General features: G+C 42.9%; 1 protein-coding gene across 6 annotated transcripts in view; it reads left to right on the plus strand.

Annotated features, from left to right (window-relative positions):
* frmpd3 (FERM and PDZ domain containing 3) overlaps positions 1 to 19,719 on the plus strand; it is a 186,320-nt gene that overhangs the window by 160,404 nt on the left and 6,197 nt on the right. For 4 of the 6 annotated variants that reach the window (XM_054738961.2, XM_054738960.2, XM_054738962.2 and 1 more), the window contains 14 exons: positions 2,999 to 3,111; positions 3,713 to 3,867; positions 3,966 to 4,068; positions 4,375 to 4,420; positions 5,538 to 5,642; positions 6,633 to 6,740; positions 12,872 to 13,003; positions 15,278 to 15,397; positions 15,781 to 15,917; positions 16,342 to 16,468; positions 16,826 to 16,915; positions 17,581 to 17,760; positions 17,918 to 18,053; positions 18,732 to 19,622. In XM_054738961.2, the coding sequence (XP_054594936.2) occupies positions 3,071 to 3,111; positions 3,713 to 3,867; positions 3,966 to 4,068; positions 4,375 to 4,420; positions 5,538 to 5,642; positions 6,633 to 6,740; positions 12,872 to 13,003; positions 15,278 to 15,397; positions 15,781 to 15,917; positions 16,342 to 16,468; positions 16,826 to 16,915; positions 17,581 to 17,760; positions 17,918 to 18,053; positions 18,732 to 19,622 (2,371 nt within the window). In that variant the 5' untranslated portion in view covers positions 2,999 to 3,070. Of the gene's footprint in view, positions 1 to 2,998; positions 3,112 to 3,712; positions 3,868 to 3,965; positions 4,069 to 4,374; positions 4,421 to 5,537; positions 5,643 to 6,632; positions 6,741 to 12,871; positions 13,004 to 15,277; positions 15,398 to 15,780; positions 15,918 to 16,341; positions 16,469 to 16,825; positions 16,916 to 17,580; positions 17,761 to 17,917; positions 18,054 to 18,731; positions 19,623 to 19,719 lie in introns of those variants that run through there. The other 2 variants (XM_054738967.2, XM_054738966.2) reach the window with 2 other exon arrangements.

A 19,719-nucleotide genomic window follows, 5' to 3' on the forward strand; every position in this document is an offset into this window, starting at 1 on the left:
GCAGTGATCTTCAGCATTGCTGCCGAAATCACTAAAGTCTTGTGACTAGGTTTAAAAACACATGTATGTCTCTACTTTCCATCTCAGTATCATTAGCCTTCTGCTAACTTGTCAGGGAATAGGACCTTTGGGAATTGATATTTATCTTTTCTGACCAAATTCCCTTCCCAGAGAAGCTAGTGTTTCAGAGGTAAGCTTTTAAGATATCATTCCTGCAGCCTTCCAGAAGTGCAGGGTCTCCATTCTCTCCATGATGTACCATAGAAGGTGCCTCAGATGGAAGGAAACATTTGTTTCATGTAGTGAGTCTAAATTAAATTTATGTACAAATGTTTTTGGAGCTCATTGGTCCATTACAAGTCTTTGTACTAAGATGGATCCGTCTAGTCAAAGCATGTGTTTGTCCACCAGAAACAGAGCTGGTTTACTCTGTGTGATCCTAACCACGTCAGTTGTCTCAACCCGCAGCTTTGACCCTATGTCTGGCTGGTCATCTCCAGTGGGTATAAGGGATATCACACCACCATGAGGCCGGGCCTTTGAACATCTGTCTTCATGATGGGCTGTAGCTGCCTCAAAGGAAATGCCTTCACCCGTGTTGGTACATGAGTCTTGTTTGCTGATTTGGTCTGGAATGATGCAGAAAGTTCAGACCATGAGGAAGCTTTTTAACAAGGAAACACAAATGGGTCATTTTGACAGTACTGAAAAGAAAAGCTGATAAAACAGAAAATGCACATTGGTGAACATGTTTTGCATGTTTTTGATATATCAAGGTAAATATTTTTAAATAATAAATAAATGTTGATGCAGCATAAACATGTTTTCATCAGTGGTATAATACAAATACAATGTGTGGCATCACATTTTTAAAGGACGATTTGTGACACTGGCAGGTCTGTTGATAATCCCATGCAGAGCCTTAGTTCCTTCTTTCACTCCTTCCCAGCTCTGTTATGACGCTGCCTTGTTTGTTTACGTCTGACATTTTGTTGCCCTTCAGATAAACATGATATTAATTATAGTAGCAAACCTTTAAAATGCCATAAATGAATGAGGATTCTAATTAAGATTGCATTGCTTCTCCTGTGAGCTGCACTGAACGTTGGTCCACGCTTGGTTGCAGTTCCCGTTGAGTGAACTTCAGTATCACAGATGAAGCTGTGAGCGTTTAGGCCCAGAGGGGTAAAAAGTTAAAGGTCAGTGCTCCATGCCCTGAGGCTCGTGAGCTGCTGCAGACCCTGACACGGGAACAGAGCAGGTGTGTGAAGCCACGACCTCTGCTGCCTGTTTAAATGTTGGCTTCAGCCCACGGCTGCTGCGAGGCCATCAAAGAGCGTCTGCTCGACCGTCTCACTCTTAGTGGCCACATCACTGTTCTCATCCACCCACCAACCCATCCTCTGGAGCCTCGGCGAGCATGCTCAGGCTGTAGTCATAGCAACGGAAAAGGCCTGCCGATGCCCTTGGGGCTCATTTCTCGACAGAATTCCTCTGTGTCTTCTCGCAGTGAAAGGTTGGCCGCTGTGCTGAGTAGCTGTTTATCTTTGCAGACGCGTAGCCCACCGTGTCCGCCGGCTACTTTCATTACTCTCCCATCTGTTACGTTCCACCTCATCACTTGTAATAAATGCTGAAACTAAATTATTCTGGGGATTTTAAAGCTATTCTGCACTTGTGTCAACAACCCCGCAATAAACAGGCAATTACCAGTCGTGTTGGTGTCAGTGTTCAGGTTCAGGTTCGTTCTGAATCTGCTTACATCTCTGTGAGGTCGCTGCCGCCTCACTAAATTCTAAAATCAGACTTTTTTCTGTTACTAAAGAGGTACTGAGGTGTCTCCAAAATCACACGCACCAGTTGTTCATGCCTCACACACCAAACGCTCGGTGGGATGCAACAGGGTGGGTTTGCTTCCAGTAACAGATGGTGGGGAAAGAATGACATTAGAACAGACAGAGAGGAGGATGAATGGGGAAAATGAGCTCTGCCAGAAACCATTGGAAGAATCAAAAACATGTTCATTCATTTTTAGAGGCTGAACAAACAACAACGGCTTCATTTGTTTGCCAGTATGCACCTTTGATATAGGTGCCTCATCTCACTGGAAGTCATAATAAAAGTTGTATTCAGATGTGGTTGATTTATTATTTGTTGCATTGAAATTCAAAGTGTGTGTGTGATGTAATGGATTTTTAGTTAGAGACTGAGCTCAGAATGACACCTAGCTACGATACATCAAAGCTCTTCTGATACTCTGACACAAGGTAGAGATCAGTAATGCATCAGTGGAATAATAAATGAGCCATGTTCCCCTTCAAGCCTCTGTTATCAGGCTCAACAGCTGACACGAATATGAATCTAAAGTATTGACTATTGTGGCTATCCCTCCCTCTCTGCTGGCCGTCTGTGGCCCTCAGAAAAGTGTTTGCTCTCAACGACGTAACGCTGAATAATAATCTCCAATCGTAGTACCACGCTCTTTACCTATTTCTTTCTTTTTAGCCCATCTGCACCATTAGCATTACAATTAGTGTCTAATCTTGAGTCAGCAATCATCAGATATCTGGCTGACAATGATTTTATTTTTTCTGCTGCAAAACACAGCCACTCACATGCCACACACACACTTGCTCTCGATCAGTGGTCTTGCTTTCACGGCCACCCACACAGGCATCTGTAAAAGAGCATGTGTGGTTCACGGCATCCGTGTCCACGCGGGCAGAAACTGTCCGAATCAGAAACCGTAATGTGTTAGTTCCTCTGTGTGGATTTTGTTGGAAGTTCTCATGATTGCAGTTTTCTGCAGGCATGTCTCAACTATCAGATACTTCTAGTAAATGTGTTTCTGTGTCAGTGCTCGATTTGTGCTTTCCTCGTGTACCTTAGCAAGAGAACACCAACGTGCAGGAAGTCTGAATGAACTTTCACAGAGAAGGAAGCAGCACATGTCACTCATTTGTTGTTCTTTTCCTCTTGGTTTGTGTCTGTCGAGCAGGTGAATGATTGCAGAACAGAGATCAGCCCTTGCAACGCAATCCTGTCCCATGTTGCTCCCTCCTCTCAGGGAATGGCAAAGGTCCAGGATGGACAAACGAATGCATGTGGCAGGTAAATAATACTCATAAATACTGGTTTTCCGTATCGTTACATATCTGGTTCTTATTCCCCTATGCTAAAAAGCAAATGATGGGCAAGAAGGTTTTTATTGGATGGAGCTCTCCGGGACAGGGGGTGGGGCTTAGCACCAAAAAAAGGCATTTCCTTTATTATATCACAGTACATGATAAGACAGTCACTATTATGGATTTCTGAAAAATCATACATTATTCCTGACAGGGGAAAGCTCCAGATAGCTACTTTAAGTTGCAGATTTTGAGCTAAAATTGGGTGTTTTAGTGATGAAGAGTCATGCCAATCGTTAGCCTTTGGAGTTGGCTGTCTTTGTTTGCTAAATATCTCATGAGTGGCTGTACTGATCTTAATTAAACTATCACTGGATGCCCCTCTACATTCACCTTTCAGAGTCAGTTCCTTTTAAAATGGCCAACACAGCCAACTGACCTTAAAAAAGTTTTTTAAAAATTTTAAAAAGCAAAGCAAAAGAAAGATGTGCCAATATTAAGCTACAATTTGATGCAGTATGAGCTATTCCTAACATGTACTCTGAGCCATGGTGTTGATCAGTCATGCATTTGTGTGTAACCTACAGCCCTGACATGTTAGAGGAGAGCCAGGATGGTATGGACAATGGTGCCCTAAGTCCTCCCTCAGCTCGACAGGTCACCATCAAGCGCCACCCTCTTCAAGGCTTTGGCTTCATAGCAGGCAGCCAGAGGCCTGTCATTGTACGCTCCGTCTCTGCTGGTTAGTGCACATGTATGTGAGGAAGATGACAGCAGAGTAGATGAAGCACCGTGGCTTTAAATTCACTTTCACTCTATATGTGTGCACGTTTTGCTTAGACGGCCCCTCCTTTGGAAATCTGCTCCCTGGAGACCAGATCTTGGCCATTAACGAAGAGACGGTGAGCGACGCGCCCCGAGAGAGAGTCATAGACCTTGTAAGGTAACATCCTTTATTGTCCCAGGAGGGAGGGAGGGAAGAGGGGAGGGGATAGGAAGGAGTCCCACAGGCCAGGTGACTAGCAGCAAATGGGAACACAATAAAAGACTCAGGTAAAGTGTTTGGATGAAAAGGAACAAAGTGTTTCTTACTGCAGGTGATGTGTTACATCAGCACAAACCTGAGGATGAGTCAGTCCTTTTCTGCAGCTAAAGAGGGCAAGAAACCAGCAGAGATAAACTCCTCTGTAAGCTTTGTGGTGTCTGTGGCATTGTCTAACCCACTCCATTCTCCCATGTCTCTCCACAGACGCTGTAAAGACACTATAGTTCTCACTGTGCTGCAGCCCCATCAGGTAGTGGGGCGCTCGTCCTCTTTCATCCTCTTCTCCCTCAAGACATCTCTCAGTCGCCATCACTTATGACTCTTTCTTTCCAGTTTGAATCATACTGTAAAAAATATTGTGCAGTTTTCGGTTCCACACTAACAGACTGAAGGGATGCATTAATATTCATGACCTTGCTGCACACAACGGGTTTATTTCTTTTCTGGTAGCCCCTCAGAACAACTCCAAGTGGGCACATAAACACCCACGTGAGACTTCATTAGACAAAGGTTGAATGTGGATGGATTCGTCCTCACGGAGACGATAAAAATGGACCATTTATCTAGCTGGATAACAAGATATTAGTTTGTTTGTTGCATGAAAAAGAACTATGAATATAAGAAATGTGTATTTAAGAAGCTCAGATGAACTTGAGCATACATCTAAACTATTCTCAAACAGTTCTGCATATTTGAGATGTTTGCTAATGATAAGCATAAAAAAACCTTCTTGCATTTGTCATCTGGCAGCTTTCTAACCAAACGCACAAGAAAGGTCACTGCTATTCTGGCATTTAGTGCACACATGGGCAAGGAAAGGCCTCGGGGCCAGAAAAGGCCCTTGGGCCATGTCAACATGTCCCTCAATGTGTTTATACAAAAATAGACCTTATAGGGCAAAAAACAAAGATGGATTAAAATGATAAATGACATGGAAACGTTGAAAATAAATGATCAGACAGTCCCTGTGACTTGCTTTTGAAGGAATTGTTCATGTAAATTTTAAACTGTTATTTTTCTAACTTCCTGTATCAGCTAGCTGTGATTAATGCAAATGCTACCTCGCATTCAAACAGGAGAAACATCTTAATTCTGATATGTTTATTTTGTCTTCTGTAACAAGAATGCAGCTGACAATGCTGGTGTTAGCATCTTACTTATGAAACGATGTGCTCTTTGCTGTGCTTGAAACAAGTTACTCTTGAGTTAAGTTACTACACCCTTCATCCACGTCAAGGTTTCAGTCCACTGTGCCTTGGGCAGTGCTCCCAACACTTGTTTCTCACTGGTTTATACTGGATCCTAAATTTCACCTTCAGCTGATGTTATTTCACATAATTACTCGTTTTCTTTCTTATCATCCTCAGTCACCCAAATCTGCCTTCATAAGTGCAGCCAAGAAGGCCCGCCTGCGAACGAATCCGCCTAAAGTGCGCTTTTCAGAGCAAGTGTCTATCAGCGACCCAGACTCCGTAAGTTCAGCTCGTCTCACATCCTGCTGACACGGGCATGAAAGTACCCAAATGTACCTAAATGGTGTCATGTGACCACAGAGAGATTAAAGATTTGATCAGAAAACACAACAAAAACAAGAGCAGTTCATTTTCACACCGACTTTAGTCATTTCCAGTTGCTAAATAAGCACAGCTTGTTGGGCGCTTCCACATCTTAAGTTCTCTAAAGCAGTCTGCTGGGCGTCTGCTGTGGACTCAGCTCTCTGTTTCAAATAAATAAATCTTTGTAGATATGTTCCTGCATTCAAATCTTCTCCCTTGTTTCAGTTTTTTCCTTAAATCTCATCATAAACTCAGATTAAATTGGACCAGGCCAAGCGTTTCAGATGATGGCTGTAAGAGGCTGCTGCTGCATCATTGCCCCTTATTGCATTGGCATGCAACTCTGTCTTATTACATCAGGATGGCCGCTTTTCTTTTGATCACACATTCTGAAAACCGAGTCATTTTCTTAAAAATCCCTAGGCCAGATTAAAAAAGGGTGGCTGTGAGAGGAAAGTTCCTGTTTCAACTCATCCAAGCCAGACAGAACTTTTCTCTTTAAGGGTGTTTTGAGTGAAGGCAATAATCTCAGATCCAGCTTCTACTCTCACTCAATTCTGTGAGGAATGCTTTAAATCCCACCATCACATTTTCTTTGCATGGCAAAAATATTAAATGGGTAGACCAGAGAAAGTGAATAATCCCTTCTTTGATCATGATACAATGAATGGGGTGGCCATGCTAAGGCACAGTGTGTGCCCTTCTCAGGTTTCTCTTTCTTTTTACTTGTTCACACCAAACATCTTTAGTTTTGTGTTTTTCTCCTCTACTTTCTATTGATTTTCACTGTTTAGTCAGGCCAGCCGTGACACTTAATTGTGTTTATTCCTGCTCACCTTTTTTTAAACACATTATCGCAGTCTTTTAAGTCTAAACAAGGCTGCTTTCTCCTTCGATCTCTTTCAGACAATGCTTAAGGACGACTCCTTGCTGCTCATACCAAATGTGTTGAAGGTGTTCCTGGAGAATGGACAGATTAAGTCTTTCACGTTTGATAGCCGCACCACTGTCAGGGTATGTGTGAAACAGCAGAGTTCCAGCAGTAACGTGGCGGTTGTCAGCACTGATCTATGATTTCACACCAGAAATGATGATTTCTCAGGTTTTGTTTACATTGCTGAATAAAGGGTTTTAAACATCAAATGAAAATGAGGAAAAATAAGGTTTAGTACAATAATCTGCAATAAACAGTGCATGCAATTTCTTCAGGGCCTTCCAGCACAGGTCTAGAGGTAGCAGTAGCTGGAGGTAGAGCAGGTTGTCCAGTAATCGGAAAGTTGCAAGTTCGATCCCGACTGAGAATTCTGCCGTTGTGTCCTTGGAACTGACGCCACCTGTGCTCAGAAGACTCACTTCTATCAGGGTGCCCCAGGAAATCTGTGGCTACAGCTTACCACCATCAGCGGTGCAAATGTGTGTGTGAATGGATGAATGATACACTGCAGTGTAAAGCACTGTGGCATCCTCTGACTCTGAACTATACAAGTGCGGGTCATTTATCATTTCCTCAGGAGACAAAGACAACTTTTGGTTGAAAATGTGACTCAAATGTTTCATATTAGTGTATAGATGAAAGCAGAGGAGATGTGAGCTCCAGTTTGAGACACATTTTTAAAGTCCTTAAGTCTTAAAAACAAAGACTCATGACCTGACTTAAGCCTAATTTATGCTTCTCCGTTGGAACGGACGCACGCAACACCATTATCCATCTGTTCGAGGGATCTCCAGTAGGCTCACAAGGATGGACAGAGTTGAGCTATGAATTCCTTTGCAACAGTCCCCAGGAGATGGAGAAGTATGAGGTCAAATTGTCTCCGTCCGTGCTCGCGTTTCTCTCCCTGGTGGAGCTGACGGAGAATTACAAATTAGGCTTTACCCCTACTTCACGCTGGAGGCATCTGCGGAGTGGAATGGCAGCAGAACGGTTTACTTGCGAGCTTTGATGCACGCCAGTACAGATCGGGAGAATCTCAGACGCAGAGCAGCTTCTCTGCTGTGCTCCTCGTTGGACTCGCAAGGTCACAAAATCCCTTGAGACTTTAAAAGTCACGGTTTGTTTATGCCATCCGCCATTACACCAAAAAGAAAGAGATCACTTTTACTATCACTATAGAATAGAATAGAATAGAATAGAATAGAATAGAATACAATACAATACAATACAATACAATACAATAGACCTTACTGATCTCACAGTAGGGTAATTCCCTTGTTACAGCAGCACAAATACTTAAGAGAATTATTTGAAGTAAAATAATAACAAAGGTACAAGTATATATACATTGGCAGTAGTCTAGATTTGTAACTTTCAACCGCTAAAAAACACAAATAAAAAAAGAAAAAATGTGGGTTCCAACACTATGCAGCATACTGCAATAGACACGGACATACTATGTAAATCTGGTATTGAACAAGTATTGAACACATACTGAATATTGCATTGGTGTTATTGTGTAACAGGATAATAGCCGTACAGTTTAAACTGATGAGTTATATACTCTCTTACTGCAGAGGGGGATGAAAGACCTACGGTAGAATTCTGTTTTACATCTGTAATGTCTCAGTCTGCCTCTGAAGGAGCTGTCCATGGCCTCCACAGTGGAACACTGGGAGGGGTTTTTTAGGATGAAGGTCATCTTCCCCAGCATCTTTTTTTCACACATCTCCTTAACTGAATCCGGTGGGCAGCTCACAACTGAGCTAGCATTGTGAACTAGCTTGTTCAGTCTCTTCAATTCAATTCAAGTTTATTTATAAAGCGCCAAATCACGACAAGAGTCGTCTCAAGGCACTTCACATAGCAAACATTCCAATACAGGTCAGTTCATTAAGCCAATCAGAAAAAAGTTTACCATATAAGGAACCTAGCAAACTGCATCGAGTCACTGACTAGTGTCAGTAGCTTTACAGCAATCCTCATACTAAGCAAGCATGCAGCGACAATGGAGAGGAAAACTCCCTTTTAACAGGAAGAAACCTCCAGAGGATCCTGGCTCAATATAAGCAGCCATCCTCCACGACTCACTGTGGATCGAGAAAACAGAGCAGACACACGAATACACCAACACCAGTCTTGTCTTGATTTAAAAGCAGAACGTTTTGAGTCAGCCAATTTTTTATGTCCTCAAGACAAGCCTGTAATCTAACTAACCAATTAGGTTCATCAGGGTTAATGGATAAATATAACTGAGTATCGTCAGCATAACAGGTGAAGTTTATCCCATGCTGTCTAATGATTTTACCAACTGGGAGCATATAAATAGTAAAAATAATTTGTCCAAGCACTGAACCCTGTGGAACTACACAAGTAACCCTGGAGTATGAAGACTTGTCATGTACATTTACAAAATGAAATCTATCAGACAGGTAGGATTTAAACCAGCCTAACGCTGCTCCTTTGATCCCTACAACATGTTCAAGTCTTTCTAAAAGAACATTGTGATAAACTGTGTCAAAGGCAGCACTGAGATCTAACAAGACTAGAACAGACACAAGATTCTTATCTGAGGCCATGAGAATATCATTTGTAACCCTCACTAACGCAGTTTCAGTGCTGTGATACTCTCTAAAACCAGACTGAAATTCCTCAAACAGATCATTAGTGTTTAAATGCTGACATACTTGGTTGGCCACTATCTTCTCCAGGACCTTGGATAAAAATGGAAGGTTAGATATTGGTCTATAATTCATTGGGTCATCTGGATCCAGAGAAGGTTTTTTAAGTAAAGGTTTGATTACAGCAACCTTAAAATTCTGTGGTACGCATCCATTTCCTGTCTCGGTCAGAGCTGCCTGCACCCCAACAGACCACAGCAGAGTGGATAACAGAGCCAACTTAAAGTCATATGTTTTTCCTCTCCACTGCTAGGAGGATAGGGTAGGATTAAAGCCATGAAAACACTTATTTGCACTTCTGGAGCAATGCAGGGAGTAAATGAGCTGTTAAGTCACATGTTTTGACATAATCTATGTATAAAATCGCATTGCTGCAATAATCTTTTATTTTGAAAATTACAGGAGGTTTTTCCTGCCTAGCCAGATGTTAACTGTTGAAATTGACATGTCCCATGGCCGGACGGCAAAAATAGATCCCGATCCCATCTTTAGCGGCATGGACGTAATTTTCACTTGAGAAGTGGGGGGGACACGGGGGGGGGGGGGGGGGTCTTTACAGAATGCTCTAATGGGAAACAGGTTTCAACACAAACGGCTGTTTTCCGCTTGGTCTTAGAGCTCAACCAGTGTCAATTTAATATAGCGTAATATTGTTTTTGGATGGTAAAAAGTGCAGGGGTCAAAACTTGATTTTGGAAAAAGTGGGGGGGACATGTCCCCCCTGTCCCCCCCAAAATTACGTCCATGTTTAGCGGTGTGGTGAGTCGCTTCTGGGACACGCCTGTAATTTTTCGCGTTGCAGCTGGTTTGAATCACCCCCATAGACTATAATGGATTCTATTTGAAGCAGTGATATTCCAGTGCCATTCCACGCTGCTGATGCTTCCAGTGGGAAGTAGGGGTTAGACCTGGGGTGGGTAACTCCAGTCCTCGAGGGCCGGTATCCTGCATCGTTTTGTTGTTTCCCAGTTCCAACACAGTTGATTCCCAGCTTATCGAGGTCTGCAGAAGCTGGTTAATCACCTGCTGATTGAAATCAGGTGTGTTGAAACAGGGAAAACACTAAAACGTGTAGGTTAGCAGCCCTTGAGGACCAGGATTGCCCACCCAGGCCATTAGACAGACACTTTCTTCAAGAGTCTGGACTTGACTTTAACTCCTGGCTCGAGTCTCGTGAACCATCTTGATCTTGTATAATCAGAGTAAGTTGCTCAACTAAACTGATATAAATTCTTCTTTACATACACTTTCTAGCAGTAAAGCTGACTAATCTTTCTTCTAGAACTAAATTTATGAAATTGACATTATAATCTAGTACACGCCAGTTTTGTGTTTGTTAATATTGGTCTTGTGTTGCAATAAAGTTTAAAATAAATTGACAACTTGATTATTAATGCAGCAAGAAGAAAAAGAAAGCCATTCTCTGACTCTCATTCACTTTAGATGAGGGTGAGACAAATTAAGCTTCCCATGGATCATCATAACCCAACATTTGGCTTTTATATGATCAAACTCATTCATCAGGGGGTGTTTAAGACGAAAATAAAGAGAAATTGTCATTGGAGTTATGTATCTGGAAATAAGAAATGCATGGTCGAATAAAGGCTCTGGAAATCCTGCATCAAAAGTGTGTTTACAGCTTCAAGCACCACCAGTCATTTTGACAAAGGAATCAATGATTGTGGTCTCACCATGTTGAAAAACTCCATAAATAAAACAATGGTGTTTTTTTCTTTGACATAAATTAATCTGCATTGATTTCTAATATTTTAAAGCAAAATCCCTCTACATCTATTATGAGCCCAAAAGGACACATTAAGGTTTGGTATATGGAAATAATAAATGAAATAGACCTGTTGGGCTACCTAACAATTTTGAGAAAAGACAAAGAAAAACAACTTTTTATTATCTTTTCAGGCCCTGTCCACACGTAGCTGGGGATCTGCCAAAACGTAGATATTTTTCTACGTTTTGGCCTGTCATCCACACGAAAACAGAGTTTGTTCACATGAAAACGGATCTTTTTAAAAACTCCGGCCAAAATGAAGATCTGCGTTTTCTCCGTTTTGGGTGTCTGCGTGTGGACAGACACAACCGGAGTTTTAAGGTCTGCAACGTCACTTTCCGCGACAAAAAAATGCTGACATCACGTGTGCGACCTGTGTTTACACTAGCCGACAGCATGGATGCCCTCAGAGCTGCGCTCGCTTTATTAATTGTCCAAGCGCTTTTGCTTGTTTGTTTTTGCAAGCGGAATTACTGCTCCTTGCGGAAGACCACAGATGAAGGACGAGGTTAAGAACGGGGGAAGTACTGCCGCCTACAGGTCTGGCATGCCCTTAACAACGTATTTATCCGGGTACGTGTGGACAGAGTTTTTTTAAAACGCAGTGGTGTGGATGCAAGTTTTTGGAGGGGCGGATATTCGTTTTTAAAAAACCCCGGCTACGTGTGGACTAGGCCTCAGTTTCTGGTTCACAAAAAAAATCTTTAATGCCAATAAGGTCATGAAGACAGCAACGGATGGAGTGGAAGATGCCATTTCTGACTCAGTGTCAGTCCCCTAAGATCAGGCTGATGTCTCCTATTAGAGTTATTAAAATGGACTCTGTTAGATTTCACAAATCTCCCTCCTGCTCATGAGGGGTGGAGGGAGACGCTCAGGCACTTTTAAGGAAAGATAGACTATGCTTTCTCCTGTCAGACTAATTAAATGGAATTTGGGCACAATAAGAAAGCTCAGATCAATAATACAGTGCCACAGATTAAATCAATGCCACAATAGGAAACCCGGCGGTGCGCCCATTAGACCCTCTTGTCAAGTAAAGAAGCTCCTATCAGCGAGTCCGTCGCTTGATTGTGTGTATTTCTGCGGTGTCATTAAACAAAAACCGCACATGTCAATTCTCTTTTAATGACTTATCCTTGTTTCTTGCAGAGAGCTGTTTTAGATTCATAATGAAAAGCTAATCCTTAGCAAGCGCTCTTAACGAGCCTCCATGCTGACATCAACAGCAACATTACAGTGACATATGATGGCAATGAAAGCTGTTTGACAGCCCATCTTTCTGCAATGTTCCAAGGACAGGAGAAGTTAGAAAACTTTGTCCAGAGGCAAAGCCTTCTCTTAGAGGTGATAAGAAAGGAGTTTTTCTTTAGATAGTGCTCTCTGTGCATTTTGGAATGAAGGTATGAGAAAATCTCATCATTCCTAGATAGCTATGATCAGCCGAAGAGCAATATTTTGCTCTACACGTTCCGACACAGACAGTATTTTCCTGAAATAGATCCCCTCACTAAAGATTCTGTATAAAAGCTCCACATGGCTCAAAGTAATCAGCGTAATACCAAAAGAAAAGAGCCCAAATGGAAAATATGTTTCAAAAGATTATGGTTTGACAAACCCTATTGCAGCAAACATGGATGGTTTTCAGGCGCAATCAATGCATTTCTGTCTGGTAGTTGTAAATGTGTTTCATCTGTGGAAATGTATAGAAGTCTCTAAACTGCTTCTGTCTGTTTCCTTCCAGGATGTGATCTCCTCCCTGCAGGACCGCCTCTCACTGCGCTACATTGAACACTTTGCTTTGGTGCTGGAGGCAGGTGGTCTGGACCAGAATCAGAAGTTGCATCTGTTGCAGGAGAACCAGCCACTGACGCATGTAAGAACCCAACAATCTGGAGCGAATGCAGAAGATGTGAAGATGAGACTCACGCCATCATCAGCACAAATTACTGCAGGTCTAGAGAGCCATATGCAAAAACCAACCAAACTGAAGACGAAACCGTTTTTGTGCCAGGAGATTCAGATCATAAAACTCTATAAAAGTTCAATTACAAGTGGAGGCCACTGATGCTTTCCACCTTGTCAGCCTGAAAACACTTTATGGAAGGTTTGATATGCAAGCAGAACACACAGAGGCTGCATAAACAGGCAATGATTTATTTGCCTTGGAAGAGAAAAGTTTCGCTTCAATATTTTTACACATTCAAGGTTTAACCAGTTGTGTTTCCCAGTGAGTGGTCTGGACCTTCTGTCCTGCCTCTTTCAGATCAGCAGCATCTAAAACTGGTCCTTGAGGGCTGCTGTCCTGCATGTTATATATTTGTTTTCTTCTTATTCCAGGAAACTGACTGAATCAGTGGGTGATTAGTAGACAGGATGCTGAAAGGGCACTTTAACAATTGAAGCGTGTGTGTTGGTGCAGAGAGACATCTAAAGCATGCAGGATGGTGGTCCTGCAGGGCCAGAATTAAGCACCACCCTTTTAGATGTTTTAATGTTTGACCACCCCAGTTCAAAGGATTACATTCAGTTTAGCAAGTTTTTAAGTTGACCCGAATCTGGTGAACATTATATCACTTAAACCCAGATTGGTTAGATGGGTAAACACTGTGGCTGTTGACAGATTTGTTGATCTCCTTTAACTTTGTTATCAACCAATTTGATGTGAACTTTTTCAACGTTTCTATTTTTGTTCTGTGTTCTATAATTATTTTAATTTCACTGAATTTGGCTCATATCAGTTTTGCCAATATGCATTTATCAAGTTTTCACACTTATTAAGTGACTCTTTCAAATAAGTGGCAAATCTGGCGTATTTTTCTGGCATTTAGCGTTTTTAGGAAATTCCAACATTAAAGTACACATTCTTATGGGTTTCAAAAAGTAGCTGCTATGGACAACCCTGATCTCCAAAGCATTCACAGGCAGCCCACTTCCCATACCGCAGCCCCTCCTTCCTGCTGCAGTCACTAAGAAGGTGCGGACCACTCTATGTCTAATAGGCCTTTTCCATCGCCCAAACTGGCATGGGATGGGAAGGATCGGGTCACAAATGTTTCTGTTTCGATTGGTTGACTGAAATACGTCACTACTTGCAACAAGCAAAGTGAACGGAGTTCGGTTGTTTGTATTTTTGCTAGCTGTACAGAAATGTGAAAAAATGTCAGCAAGTGGTGACCTTCAGAGTTTCACACATTTCTCATTGTCATCGTGAGAGTGCACAGGAGCAGCCAGACGGATCGGTAGCTTTTTCTCATGGATGGCAGCCGAAGGATCAGAGCGTACGTCGGCACAGTGTCGGGCCAAGATGAAGGAATTAAAGCCCCAAATAGTTAATAGTTAAGGGCAGAAACAGCCGGAGCAGATTTTATTTTCGGATAGGAGAAATACACGGAGAAGCTATGACACGCTGGATGCTTTTCATAGCTGAGGCAGCAAAGCAGGCTTCTGGACTTAGCGACTGCACTCTGGAGTCACATGTGGAAGCTGTAGTTAGCATTTTGTGTTTGTCTTTAGCTCTGTGGACCAACGGAATAGTTGCACAACTTTAAAAAATTGCACATGACAGTTTGTTTAACCCCGCCTGCCGATATGATGGCGATAGAAATGCTCGCCTGAAAGTTCTAGACCCATACCGGATCACACTAGTCCAAAAATAACCAGACCGGACCGTTCCAGGCCTGGCGATGGAAAAGAGCTATAAGCTTTAAGTGTGTGAAGATGTAGCTGGCTGTTCCTGGCCTGAGAGGATTAGAACTGTGACACTAATAAGAACAAGAATCAAAAGAAAAGGTTGTCCAGGACTTCTAAACATATTTAGTGTTTTTAATGACTTTCTGTCTCCCACAGTATTACTCGTGTTTCCTACAGCGCCCATCACCATTACACAAACTGGGACAATTAAACCTGTTGGCTCTTTTCATTATTTGGATGCAAATTCTTTAGCTCTGTCTTTTTTTCCCACTGATAACATTTAAAGAGTGCTAGTTCATAAATGTATGTGCGATTTTATGTAACATTGACTGAACACTGGATGCAAATATACGTGGCACTGCAACGACATACGTTACATTTAGAAGTCAGTCTCACTGTTGGAAAATGATCCTGTGCCTGAAGACGTTCTCTGACTGACAAAGCTTCATCTCCTCAGGTGGTGCACAGAACCTATTTCCAAGGGATGAAGTGTCTCTTCCGCGTCTGCTTCTTCCCCAAGGACCCTGCAGACCTGTTGAGAAGAGACCCTGCAGCATTTGAGTACCTCTACATCCAGGTAAAGGATTATTGGGTGGATTTAAACAGACTCCACTCTGTCTCTCTGATACTGTTGGACATCTGTTGCTCTGAAGTGCAGCAGGGAACACATGGGAGACAAAGCTTTGAAATTCCTTTACTAGGCTTGTTGGTGTTTTACGTTTCTTTTGAATGGTGTAAATGTTGATTCCTTTCTATTGATTTGGGGTTTAGAAAATCCTGAATCAGCAAAAAGCCTCTCAACATAGCGGTCTGCTTCACATATCCAATCTTAATGTTTAGGAATTGTTTTCTTTTACCATTTAACTGAAGATTACATTTATTCTGGGACTTCCTGTTCCAAGAAAAAGTTCACTTGCAATCAGCTGAACACAAACAAAGAAGTGTGTCATGTTGTCCCAGAGTCGCAATGATGTCATCAAGGAGCGCTTCAGCATGGACTGGAAGTCTGACATCACGTTACGCCTGGCTGCGCTCCATATCTACATCACTGTGTCCTCTGCACGGCCTAATCAGAAGATCTCTCTCAAATATGTTGAGTAAGTCTACTAACTAAGTCCATTAACAACTCTGGGCAGCATATCAATGAGTTCAATAGTGAAGCCTTTTCAGTAATATCTGACAGATTAATAATTAATCCCAGCAGTATTAAAAATTCCAATTACTCAAGGACCATTTTCCCGGGGTAGTTATCCATTGCAGAATCCATTGCTTTGTGAAATTACATCTCTGTCTCTGAATGTGCACATTTATTTTCAAAACCTCAACCTTGCAAGTAATTTGCTTTTGCAGAAGCAGAGCAGAGTCACTGTGCTTGTGATAGACTCAGGATGGCCGTGATAACCTCAGGGTTGTAGAGAATGTAAACTAGTCTCAATTTTTCCTTTTGCCTTGCCAACGTCATCTGCTATGTTACAATCTCTTTTGTCCTTTGTGTGTTGAAATCCACGGCGATTTTCACAGGAAAGAGTGGGGACTCGAACCTTTCCTTCCACTTACCCTGCTTCCCACAGTGAAGGAGAAGAATGTGTGTAAAACCCTGTCGCAGCTGCTGAAAACATACCAACATCCACCGCCGACGGGCAACAAGGTGTCTCCACTTGGAAGCATTCTCCAGATCAATTAAAACAGTTCTTATATTCATAGGGCATTAAAAATAAATAAAGATCTCCTACCTAATTGGCACACTGCTAACTGAAATTATTTTACACATGTTAGCATTTTGCTGTCTACATGCAGGAGATTTTACTGTATTGTTTCATGTGGTTTAGTTGGCTTGATAACAAGTCCTCTGGGCGAGCCTTTCATCCCTGCAGAGTTAACTGTTGCGTAAGACTTTATTAGCAACAACTGTGGCTCAACAGTGCCCCCAGGAGCATTTAGGGAGAGGAGGAAAAGGATTTCACTTTCAAAGAGAAGATTTTCCTCATTATTACTGTGCTGACAGGTCCCACCCCTCCAAGGAAAACTGCAGTACATGCGCGTTCTCAACGACCTTCCACCTTTTGGCGGAATCTTGTTTCAAACTGTTGGACTGGTAGTACTCTTTTTATTTTATTGTGTGTGTGTGTGTGTGTGTGTGTGTGTGTGTGTGTGTGTGTGTGTGTGTGTGTGTGTGTGCACGCGTGTGCGTGCGCATGCGTGTGTGTGCACGCGTATGTGTGCACGCGTGTGTGTGCACGCATGTGTGTGTGTGCGTGTATGTGTGTGTGTGCGTGTATGTGTGCACGCGTGTGCGTGCGTGCACGTGTCTGTGTGTGCATGTGTGTGTGTGTGTGCACGCATGTGCGTGCGCGTGTGTGTATGTGTGTGTGTGTGCACGCGTGTGAGTGCGTGTGTGTGTGCGTGTGTGTGTGTGCACGCGTGTGCGTGCGTGAGTGTGCGTGTGTGTGTGTGTGTGTGTGTGTGTGTGTGTGTGTGTGTGTGTGTGTGTGTGTGTGTGTGTGTGTGTGTGTGTGCGTGTGCGTGTGTGTGTGCGTGTGTGCGTGTGCATGCGTGCATTTCCACAAATTAATTCAACGACAAGATTTTTCATTATTTGCCCCATTAGGTTTTCTTGCATGCTTTTTAAACCATGTGGAAAACAACAGTTGCACAGAAAAGTGCTTTTAATTTCACGTTCGTATCAGTGTGAAGGTTTGGATTGAACCCCAGATTATGTGAAGCTCAAATAATCCTGAAACCACCTGTATTCTCATGCAGGATGAGAAACAATCTGCCTCGACGCTACTGGTGGGTCCTCGACATGGAATCAGTCATGTGATTGACCTGAAAAATAACCTCACAACAGTTCTGGCTGAGTTCAGCAGGGTATCAAAGATCCAGCTCTACAGGGAGAGCCAAGGAGTGGCCCGTGTGGAGATGTCAATCCACGAGGCCAAGGTGCTATGAAATACCTTGAAAGATTTACCCTATGAAATATCTAACTGGAAACATTTTATTTACATTTCAATTTCAGTAGAATTTTGAACACCTGCTCTGCAGTTTGAAGCTAATTGTGACACCGTTGTTACTGATGGTCTTTGTTGCTCTCTAACAGCCTCTGGTCCTGCTGATGGAATGGCCCGATGCCAGTAACTTTGCATGCCTCATCTCTGGTTACTACAAGCTGTTTGTGGACCCTAAGCGGACCATTTATGTTCGAAGCTTTGGTCAGTCTCAACTGACCAAGCCAGGTAAGGGTCCAGATCTGTTAAACTTGCCTTTTGATGAGCAATATAACTCTTGTAAAAAGTTGCATGTCACATGAACAAACATTTAACTCAGAAACATTATTACAAAGTTGAGGAAATCAAACATGAAATTTTATTTGAACAAGAGAAAATGTCTTTTTGCAGCACCAGCTTTTAACATTGTGTGTTAGACAATATTTTCTAGTCTCCTTTTGTGTTTGGTCTACATGGATACTGATGGACACCGCTAACTCAATGTAGCAACCACTGGAACTCCCATCTCATGGCGCCCTCTGCTGTCTTTCTTCTCATCTCCGTCCTGACTCATGGAATGGAATGTCATTTTTCTTTTTCTCAAGACAGATCACAATAAATCTGTAAAATGCATTGTGTTTTTTGGTGTGATCGTAAACTTTAAGTGTTCAAACGTGAACAAATCTTTTGCCATCCGCTACATCATTTAGTAGTCTACATCAAGGATGAATCTTGCCATCACATCATCACATTTGATCAGAATCTAACCCTCCAACCTCAGACAAATTTCAGCTTTTAACATCCATCTCTGAGATAATCACCATCTGACCACCAGCTGTTGCCTCTGCTTGTCCATCTGGATCTTCTCTGTGCCCAATAGTTTTTAACGCCTCAAACTCTCCACTGCTCTGACAATTCTGTCCTCAGATTACAGAAGCTCCCACCACCCCCACCCACGCTCTGGGGCGACCGGATTGCAAAGCGGAGGGAGAAGAATGGAGGAGAGGGAAAGCTCGCACAGAGAGTCAGGGAACTCAAGAGCCCTGGTGCCGGCAGAGCCTCAGCATCTGGGCCTGTGTCATGTCCACCTGCGAGAACACCAACAGCTTCAGGAGCACCATGTGCACACTGAGGCTGAACTGGACATTAATGAGAATTTCATTTCTCAGGAGCCCTCTGGGAGGCCCCGCACCAAGTCAGATCCAACACAGGAGAGCACAGAAGAAATCGCCGTGGTTTTAGAGAGTCCAGCAGTGAAGAACACGGGTTCTCGAGTGAGAGCCCAAACAATGGGTCAGTCCAAGAAAGGATCACGATACTTCTGTGACTCCTGCAAAGCCAGGCTTAGAGCAGAGGGTTTGTCAACAATAGCGAACAGTAGTGGGAGTTCTGGGAAGCACTGTTCCAGTGCATGTGCCTCGAGAGATGGAGGAGCTGTTGACCTCACAGCACTCCCACCTCCTGGGAATGAAGAAGAGGATGAGGAGGAGGCAAATGGAAAAGAAGAAACATTGCAGCCACCACCACCTGCAATCACTGCCCCACCACCTGGCTTCAGAGATAACAGTTCTGATGAGGATGATCCTAAGAGAGGAAGGAAGGCTCTGACCAGTGCTGCCCCTGGAGTTGCCTCTGTAAAACAGCCACAACCCAAGGAAGATGTTCCTGTGACACTGATTGATAACGTTACCACAAGAACAGTCCGAGACCATGCCCAGGAGCTGGACGACGCATTGGTGTCCACCTTACAGGCACTGGAGGCCTTGGCAGCCTCTGAGGACTACCCACACCATCCTCAACAACCAACCCAGACTGCAGGTCAACAGCCTCAGTCATGCTACAGTTTACATTTCATTCAGAAAATGTATTAAGCAATATTTTCCTAATTAGTCAAAGTGCATATTGACTATACATG

This window comes from Nothobranchius furzeri, chromosome 1, assembly GCF_043380555.1.
Source record: "Nothobranchius furzeri strain GRZ-AD chromosome 1, NfurGRZ-RIMD1, whole genome shotgun sequence".
Lineage (NCBI taxonomy): Eukaryota > Metazoa > Chordata > Actinopteri > Cyprinodontiformes > Nothobranchiidae > Nothobranchius > Nothobranchius furzeri.